This window comes from Myotis yumanensis, unplaced genomic scaffold (assembly GCF_028538775.1).
Source record: "Myotis yumanensis isolate MYYU_CA2020_CCGP unplaced genomic scaffold, mMyoYum1.0.hap1 SCAF_15, whole genome shotgun sequence".
Lineage (NCBI taxonomy): Eukaryota > Metazoa > Chordata > Mammalia > Chiroptera > Vespertilionidae > Myotis > Myotis yumanensis.
The window spans coordinates 44,593,352-44,603,108 of record NW_027223766.1 but is presented as its reverse complement, the minus strand read 5'-3'; the positions used below and the strand labels follow the sequence as shown (position 1 = coordinate 44,603,108).

Genomic DNA, 9,757 nt, shown 5'->3' with positions numbered 1-9,757 from the left:
GTGGAGTGGGGAGTGGGGGGTTTCCCCCGCTGCCACCCACCTGCATTGAGTGTCTGCCCCCTGGTGGTCAGTGCACGTCATAGTGACTGGTCGTTCCACTGGTTGTTCTGCTGATCGGTTGATTTACATATGAGGCTTTTATTATATAGGATCTATGTATCTTAAAGGATCACAACTCTAATACAGTATAGATTGAGTTTTAGAACAAAATTTATTCAATAAATATTTATTGTGTGTCTTTTTTTTTTTTTTAAATATATTTTATTGATTTTTTACAGAGAAGAAGGGAGAGGGATAGAGAGCTAGAAACATCGATGAGAGAGAAACATCGATCAGCTGCCTCCTGCACACCTCCCACTGGGGATGTGCCCGCAACCAAGGTACATGCCCTTGACCGGAATCGAACCTGGGACCCTTGAGTCCGCAGGCCGACGCTCTATCCACCGAGCCAAACCGGTTTGGCTATTGTGTGTCTTATGTACCAGGAATGAGAATGGGCAAGATAGAAAGGTCCCTGGTCTTCTGAAGCAGGCATTCTAGAAGCAGGATGGCTTCATTATTCATTACTCCTTAAGTCAGAGAGAAAAGTAGTTAGAACTGGAAGGGGCTATGCATTTGCCATGTTCTGTAATATACCCCAGACATGGAATTGAAAAAAAAAAATTAAAATATTTCAGATCAATTACTTTCATTCGGGAAATACATGCTCATTATTTTCTTCAAACTAGAAATTACTATATCCCTCTTTTCTTTGAAGTTCTCTTAAATCTGTTATTATTCAGGGTCTCCATCCAATTTTTCACCAAATTACCCTATTTGTAGCTTCCAAATGTTAAGACCTCTTTGCTGAAATGAAGTCTATAAAATGCCTCAGGGGCTTAAACTGTGTGTGAGGCAGAAATGATATTTAAGCTCTTAATGAAATTATGAGCTTTGAAAGTGTTGTATTTTGGGTTTATAGGAGTCTTCCTCTACTCTTTTTTATGGGGGGGGGCGGTGGGGGACTTGAGGGGGGAGAAATTCTCTTAATACACGTTACCTATATTGTCTTCTCTTTTAAAATACAGTTTCCATGACTTGGAGATTTATGCACACTTCCCACTGCTTGAAGGCATCTGTAAACTATGTGTGTTTTTCCAACTCTCAAAGCAGTTCTTTTCTACCGGTCTAATTCTCGCAGGCTAACTATGGCTCTCGTTGCCTCATCGATCTTTCTCCAGAAAAAAGGACAGTGAAGAGAAAACGAAAAAGAGAAGCACAGAGCAAAAAAGCGTGGAGATGGAGAGAGGAAAAGAGGGGAGAGAAGAGGAAAAGGGAGGAGAAAATGAAGGAGCCACTGGAGTACAGATTGCGGGTGAGCCGACCCGGGGAGCCGAAGCGCCGAGCCGCCCACTGGTCCTCGGGGCTGCCAATCGGGGCGTAATCCCGTAGGAATTTCTCCGGGGTTTAGCTGGGAGTCACACTGCCGCCTCCTCTCCCCCAGACGCCGGGAGAGCCCGGAGCAGCTAGCTCGGGGAGGAGGGAGGAGGGAAGGAGGGAGGGAGCGGAGGACGGGAGGAGGAGGACCCCGGAGGGAGGCGGCGCGCGTGGAGGAGGGGCGCAGCCGGCGAGCCACTCTCCGCGCTCCGCCACGCTCCCCTCCAGATACGCGGGGAGCTCCGGCCGCGCGGAGCACACCCCCGCCGCGCTGCCCCCAAACTTCAGCTGCAGCTCCATTCCAAGCCCTTCCTAATTGATTCCTCCCGAAAAGGAGCCGAGCCGCGACGCGGAGAAGGAGCCCGCGGGGGAGTGAAATAACCGCAGAGCCAGAAGCGCTCCGGAGAGCAGCCTCCCCAGAGCCCAGCTCGCTGGCGTCGGGAGCGCAGAAACCAACAAGTGAGAAGGCGGCGCGTCCCCGGGCGCAGCGGAGGACTGGGGAGCGGACGCCGGAGGAGGCGGAGAGCGCCCCGAGCCGGAGCCGGAGCCGGACCCCCGGAGCCCGAGCGGCGGTCGCTGCAGCTGCTTTGCTCGGATCCCTGTTCGCGGGCTGCGCCCCGGTGCTGGGCAAGAGGCTTCGTGGCGCTCGGGTGGCCAGCGGCGGCTCGCAGCCGGTCCTCGGGGAATATGCGGCGCGCTTGGATCCTGCTCACCTTGGGCTTGGTGGCCTGCGTGTCGGCGGAGTCGGTGAGTGGGCCCGGCGGGGTCGCGCGCGCCCTTTCGGGGTGCTGGAGGTGGGGGGGGGAGTCCGCAGCGCCCGCGGGGACCGGGGAGCACCCCCCGGGGGCGTTCGCTCCCCACCCCTCATTCCCTTCCCGCAGAGCAGAGGCGCCGCGCGCTGGGGTTGCCCCGCGGTCCCCGGGGATGAGGGCGCGAGAATCGCCGTTTGGTCCAACCGCAGAGGCCCCTGAAGTCACTACCAACTTCTTCGCCTTCAGAGGGCCCTGCTGTGCCCCCCGGGAAGGACCATGGGGGAAGGGTGGGAGACGCAAGGGAACCGGCCCCCTCCTCGCGCTCCTCGCGCCCGAGGGGCTGCGGAGAAACTTTGAGGTCCCCCCCTCCGCACACCATCTCCCACGCCGGCTTTCCCACTCGGTTGAATGCAAGTAATGAGGAGAGAGGGCCCTGATGGAAGCGAGCCGCGTGTGTTGGGAGAGGAAAGTTTGCAAAAGTTCTTTTGTCTGATCTCCGTGGCTGGGGCGAGGGGGCCAACGCGACGTGGAAAGGCTGCCCGCGGAGGCGCAGCCTGCGTTCCTGCGGGGGGTTCGCCAAACGGCAGGGAAATGCTGGGGCGCCGGCCGCCAAGATCCGGTCCTGCGGCGACCCCCTCCTCCTTGAAGAACCGAGGCGGCCCGCCCGCGCTCGGGGACGGGAGGACATGTTAACATGGACGGCACTGGAGTGCAGCGTGGGATGCGAGTGACACCGTCGGCCTCGGGTCTCCAGGCGGCCCGGGCCGAGGCTTCCAGCGCGCCGCGCTCGCCATCGCGGGCCCTGGCGGGGGTGCACCCGAGGCCGGGACGACTCTTCTCCAGCCCCGGCAGGCAGTGGGCACTTGGTTTCTGCTTTGGGTGGGTTTCGGCGGCTGGAGCTGGTTTCCCTACGTCGCCCTACGAGCGCCCTCTAATGGGAACTGTCTCCTGGGCTTTACCTGGTGCGTGGCGGCCCCGACCTGGGCGCCTCAAGCTGCACCCCATTACATTTGCAGCTTCAGCGCCGGCTGGGGTCTCGGTTAAGGAGTCCAGTCCAGCTGTTTCTGTGCCGTCTAGTTCCCCACGTCCCCTCCCCTTTGCCAGCGAATGCCGTGCCCGTTTCTAGTGAACGGAGCTGTCTCTTCTAATGAGTAATGCCATCTTTAGGGGTGGTGCCGTTTCCCCCCTCCCCTTTGGGGTGTTGCTTCCCCTTTCTCCCTTTTTGGAGTTGAGGCAATTGAGGATTGGGAAACCTCTTGGGCGCTGAGCAGCAGATGGGCATTTTTCGTCAGTGCGGGAGCCTGTGTGTGGGCTAGCAGGTCCCCAAAGGCTCCAGGAGACGGGAGAGCAGGCGGAATGGTGCACTGCACAGAGTAGTTGAGTGTTTAGGTGCGCAGAACCCAAATAGAACTCCGAGCCTTATCAGTATTATTTCTCTTTGGCAAATGAGCTTTAATCCACTGGGATTGGTAGTCTCCCATCCAGCGATGAACTTTGGCTTGTTGTGCACAAAAAAAGGAGAGATTCTCTGTCTATTTCAGAAAAACATTATTGCTCATCTTGTTGCAAAAGAGGGCAAAGGGAGAACTCCATTTAAAGGTTTTCTAGAGAAGCCTGCCTAAAAGCTGTGCAAGCTTGAGGAGGTCCTTTTTTTTTTTTTTTTTTTTTTACTGAGTTTACAGGGAATGTTGCTATTTGGGGATTCTAGAAAAAGCATGTCTCTATCTTCTGCCTCTCTGGGTTTTAGCATAAATCGGACAGTAGTGCAGCTTTTTGCACATACACATACTTAGGTGCACTACTGTCCTCCCCAAACTCAATTTTGGGGTTCTACTTTCCAACCAGAACTGTGTGCTTTCTGAGTGAGCTGCTGTGGTAGAGACTGTTTGCAGTCACTGGAATATCGCCCAAAAGCGTGCTTAGATATTTTTAAAATGTGAACTTGGAGGCTGTAGCAGAGTGTTTGTTAGGCAGTGAACCAGTCCTCGATGGAAGCCGTTTCCACATAGTCCACTTACATCACTTTTCAGTCTGTTTGTTTCATGTCCGTCGGCATAAATGCATGCGACGTTGAAAGATTTGATTTTTAAACATTCAGCCGTTCTATAGCACATTATTTCCAGCACTTCCCGTTTCTCTTGGAAAACTGCTGTTTCCTGGGAGTTAGACGTCGTGATCTGAGCTTAAAACCTCTCTTTAAAAGGAAGAAAGGGAAAATCTCTGCAGTTAGTGAATTCTTTAGTTTCAACTAAGCCCAAGGGTTAAAAAAAAAAAAAAAAAAAAAAAGGTTCTCAGGAACCAAGGCTCAAAGCTGTCTGTGAAAAGGAACTGGTGGCCCTTATGGACACTGGGGACAGCAGGGACAGCCTGTTGGTGCTGATGCGTTTGTACTTGCCACTGGCAGGTTAGGACTCACTGCGGAACGGAACGCCTTGCGAGGGGAAAGGCTGACTGAGTGTGGCGGTAGTGATATGTTGCTGTTTCTCTGTTCATTTTTTTTTTTTTTACATGACTGTTTAGCTTTAGAAGTAATATATTGCAGTCTGTTATGAATGCATAATTTGAACTGGAAATATGTTTTAAAAAAGGAAGTGTTTTGAACTAGTGGGATTTTTATACACATACTTAGGTGTGTGTAAATGAAAAGAAACTGTCAAGTCATTCAGACCCATGCATTACCTCTCAGTGTGTTATGAAAGGCAGGCTTTGGGAAAGTTGCATTAGAAGGGAGAATAAAATTGGAACAATATAACCTTTTGCGGTGCTTTAAAAACATGTGCCTTGGCTGTTGGAGTAATGAAACAAATTACTTTTGCAAGGGAATTTTATAGAAACAAGGGCCCTTTCTCTGGGAGTTGGATATTAGCCGTAGGTAGATGTCATTTAAGAAGGAAAGATCTTGTAAGATCAGGCTTGCAGAAGATGCTAGGAGGAATTTGAGTATGCCCTCCAACCCTTACTTCTGGAACCTGGGACATCTAGGTTTTTTTAAAAATATATTTTTATTGGTTTCAGCGAGGAAAGGACAGGGAGAGAGGGATAGAAACATCCATGGTGAGAGAGAATCATTGATTGACTACCTCCTGCACGCCCCCTACTGGGGATCAAATCTGCAACCAAGGTACATGCCCTTGACCAGAATGGAACCTGGGACCTTTCAGTCCACAGGCCGATGCTCTATCCAATGAGCCAAACCAGCCAAGGCAGGGACACCTAGTTTTGATGGGGCTCACCTTTCGAAAGACTGTGTAACATGATTACTCAAATGGTGCCTTGAATAACCATTAGTTTGGAAAGGATTTCAAAGAATCATCTAGATTTTTTTTTTTCAAGGTGGGACTAGTTCTCAAGTCTTCAGAATCCCCCAGAGGTCTGACTGGCCAGTTCTAGGTGGCCTGGGGTCTCCTGAGGTTGGCAAGGCCCCTGAGGCTGACCCAGCCACATAGAGCTGGGCCACCTTTGTCAGGCTTATAGGGAGTCTGGTCAAGCCACTGTGCTGTTGGCATGCCAACTGGCAGTGATCCAAGAGGTCACGTGAGGAATGTCATCTGAGTTTAGATTCTCATGAGAGTGGCCCTCCTCCATTTCCTAAAACCAAACCGAAAGATCTCACCCATCGTTCCCTTCTTCCCCAAAACAGAAGACTTGCCATTCATGCCACTGGCGACGGGGACATTGTAACGTCTCAAAATCACCGAATTCTTTCCTGGACCAGAAGCCAACATAAAGTTTACTAAATAAAAGCGAGAAATCATGAAGAAGGGCCTTTGCCGAAAACCAGCTACTCTTGTCGTCTGTGCCTGAGCCATCTCTTTAATGGTAGTCTTTTGGATTTGAATCTTGAAGGTGTCCCTGACTCATTTATCTTTGTTGACTTACACGGCCGGTTGGCCTCTGAGTCCACCTGCATATTGTGTATTCCACAGATATTCAGCCCCCACTAGGCACTCAGGATAAAGCAGTAAGCAAACCAGGCGAACCCCTCTGTCTTTTGGGAGTTCTCATTTTAGTGCTCCGGACAGTTTTCCCTTTCAGTTTTTCCTCTCTTGGGGCCTTACCAGCTCCTGCCTCCATGTCAACAGCCTTGTAGTTGCCCTTTCTGGCCCAGATTCTCCTCTGTTGTTTGATTTATTCTGTATCACTTTGATCGTATTACCCACGCCCCATAAACTCTGTGTTTCCTTGTTATCGTGGTGTGGGGTCTGAAGATCTCTGCCAGGTTTAGAAGATGCTCCACACTACGCTGCTTCTGACTTATACCCCCTTGATCACCCTCGGTCATGTTTCTGGGCCTTGGCCTACCAGCCTCACTGTCGTAAGTGCTCCTGGGACACGCCCTCTTCACTGTTTCTCCTTTTACACGCTGATGCTTCAAATCCAAGTTCCAAACAGCTTAACTTGAATGATCCGGCCCTTGTTTTCATCTTTCTGTAAATAGGCAGACCGAGGGTCAGAATCACAGGGAAAGTATGTAAAAATTTCATTTCACCGATTTCAGGGCCTCCTCTCAGACCAACACCATTAGAAACCTGGAAGGGGGCAGCGTTCTGTATTTTTATGAAGCATCTCAGATGAGTCTAACGAATCAGCCACATGTGGGAACCACTGCTCTGCGTTGCACATTTTACCCCCGATTCCAAGCTATTTTGTTTTGATCCCAGGGCTTCCAGCAGTTACGTAGCTCAATGACCCAGGGGACTAGGGTAGAGTGCGAAGGGGTTGGGCGTGGGAGGTGGACAAGCCTGGGTTCCGATGCCGGTACCTGGCCACTTCTTCAGTTTTGTCCCTAAACTCTGAGTCACTTAGAAACCACACACGCGTGTGTATAAATTGTGCCTAAGAACGCTTTAATGACACGGCTGCTATGAGCAGAGGCGGAGGGAGCATGGGATTGGTGCTTAAGGCACAGAGGTACTAAGTGTTTTTTCTCCTTCTTCGTTTTCTTTCTCGGCATCTGCTTTCTTGACTATGAAACCAGGGAGCCGCATAAGATGTTCCCGAGGCTCTGAGACCTCTGATGTTCTAGAGGGGTTAGCGCCACCGGAGGGGAGACCCTGTTTCCACACCTTTGGCCCCAGCCGCGAACACCTGTGGATGCTGCTGTTTTATTTTTATTTATTTTATTTTATTTTATTTTTTTAAATTTAGTTTTATTGCTTAAAGTATTACAGAGAGTATTACACATGTCTCCTTCCCCCCCCTCCCCCTTGACCTTTCCCCAGCCTCCCCTACCCCTCAGTGTCTTGTGTCCATTGGTTATGCTTATATGCATGCATACAAGTCCTTCGGTTGATCTCTTACCACCGACCCCCCCCCCCCCCCCCCCGCAACCCTCCCTGGCCTTCCCGCTGTAGTTTGACAGTCTGTTCGATGTTTCTCTGCCTCTGTATCTATTTTTGTTCATCAGTTTATAATGGTCTTTATTATCCATAAATGAGTGAGATCATGTGGTATTTTTCTTTCATTGACTGGCTTATTTCACTTAGCATAATGCTCTCCAGTTCCATCCATGCTGTTGCAAATGGTAAGAACTCCTTTTTTACAGCAGCGTAGTATTCCATCGTGTAGATGTACCGCAGTTTTCTAATCCATTCGTCTGCTGATGGGCACTTTAAGTGAGGCACCTGCGGCCAGGGCAGGCGGGGTTGGTGGGTCCCGCTGGAGCTTGCTTCCCTCTGGCTGCTCTGGGCAGTGTGGTCTGTGGGCAGCTGAGTCCAGCACCCAGGGCGGACCTGGGCTAGTCTGATCGTTTTGCTTCTCTAGACCTCAGTTCCATGTACATTGCAGTGTTGGCCTGAAGAATAAACAAGCCATCGATGTCAAGTCCCGCACATCATCAGTGTCCATTCGTGCTTCCTCCTGTTTTCTGGGGCTGGATTGAGATTCCAGCGAGTAGGAAGGAGAGAGAGTTCAGGGTGCATCCTATGCCGGAGTGCCGCAGGTCATCTGGAACAGCGGCCGCCAACCTTTCAGACCTCATGGACCACCAGTGGTCTGCGGACCAGCGGTCAGCGACCGCTGATCTAGAATGAGGGGGAAAGGGTGGTGATGGCGTGTTGGGAAGCTGGGGACCTAGAAAGGAAGTACATTTTTTAAAGGGTAGACATGCATGAAATTCCTCCTTTTAGCAATTTGAGCTGTGGATCTTACTATTAAAAAATCATCATTGGGTTCTGACAAGTCTGTTTCTAGGGCAGCATGAGCTTTAGCAACAAGGCTAGAGGGGTGCCTGCCCATGGACAGGAAAGAATACTGTTGAAGCAGAATTGTGAAGAGGTTTTTAGGATTATGTGAGACAAAACAGGCAGGAGCTTTTAACACAGTGGCATAGTCATGCCCTGAGTTACCTGTTTGTTACTGTTACTCTCATTTTTTGTTTTCTGATTCCCTGAAGAGTGGGGGCTTGGCACAGGAAATGGGCTCATCTGATAAGCTCCCACCCAGAGGACGGCCTGCCTTTTCTTACTGGGGCTTCCTTCCCTGACTGGGGGTGGCTTAGTTCTCTGTTGAGATATTGGGGATATATATGCTTGTACTCAGTTTTTTTCTAACGGTGGGCAATGTGAGAGAATATGCCATTGATTATTTCTGGCCCATGAAAGATTCCTTACGGGGACTGGATGAATCTGTAAGTGTTAAGATGTGAAAAGCCCATCTTTTCCAGTAATGTTACCTCTACAAACCTACCCAAAGGAAATAATCATAACCCGGTAAATATATTTATTGAAGCCTTACTTATAAATAGTTAAAAACTGGAAGCAACCTGAGTGTACAATAAAGGAATGGTTAAATAAAAGATTATAATTTATACTATAATGTGATATAGCCATTAAAATGTATTTGAAGAGTGTTTATAATTTGGAAACTGCAGTGGAGAAAAAATTGGGTATAAAACTATGTAAAATAAAACTTTGGTTATATTAAATAAATTATGTATACACATGTGTATACACAAACCTGAGCATGTGGTAAAATTGTATCGCAGTAAATACACGCACACATACACACAAACAAATGAGTATAAACTGGGGGAATCTGAATAAGACTGGTGGACTGTATCGATGTCAATATTCTTGTTGTGACAGATTTACTGTAGTTTTGAGACATGTTACCACTGGTGGGAACTGGGTAAAGGGTACAAGAGCTCTCTCTGCATATTCCTTACAACTTTATGTGAACCGACAATTATCTCAAAACATTTTTTTCAATTAGAAAAATGGCACCAGACCTAGACGGTTTTACAAGTCAGTCCTGCCGCTCCTTCAGAACAGATAGTAATTGTTGTCCGAGAGTTTAGAGAATGACAGAAGGCTATTCTTTTTCATTTTATGAGGCTAGCATTAAACCAGACAAGGAGAGCACAAGAAAACAAACCTGCTGGCCAGTTTCACTTGTGATCATAGATGCCAAGATTTTAAATAGAATATTCATGAAACCGAATACAGCAGCTTATTAAGAGAATAATGATGAGTCCAAGTAGGGTTTCTCAAGGATTGCTTCCACATCAGAAAAGCAATGCAGTTATTAAGTTTAAGGGAGACAACACTCTGATCATCTCAACAGATGCAGCAAAGCATGAAGATGTTAAT

At 49.1% G+C, this 9,757-nt stretch overlaps 1 protein-coding gene across 1 annotated transcript in view; it reads left to right on the top strand.

Moving 5' to 3' along the window:
- Positions 1-1,622: 1,622 nt before the first annotated feature.
- The window catches only part of SDC2 (syndecan 2), a 90,740-nt gene continuing 82,605 nt past the window's right edge, over positions 1,623-9,757 (top strand). The window contains exon 1 of the mRNA XM_070392159.1: positions 1,623-2,163. Coding sequence (XP_070248260.1) covers positions 2,104-2,163 — 60 coding nt within the window. The 5' untranslated portion in view covers positions 1,623-2,103. The remainder of the gene's footprint in view (positions 2,164-9,757) is intronic.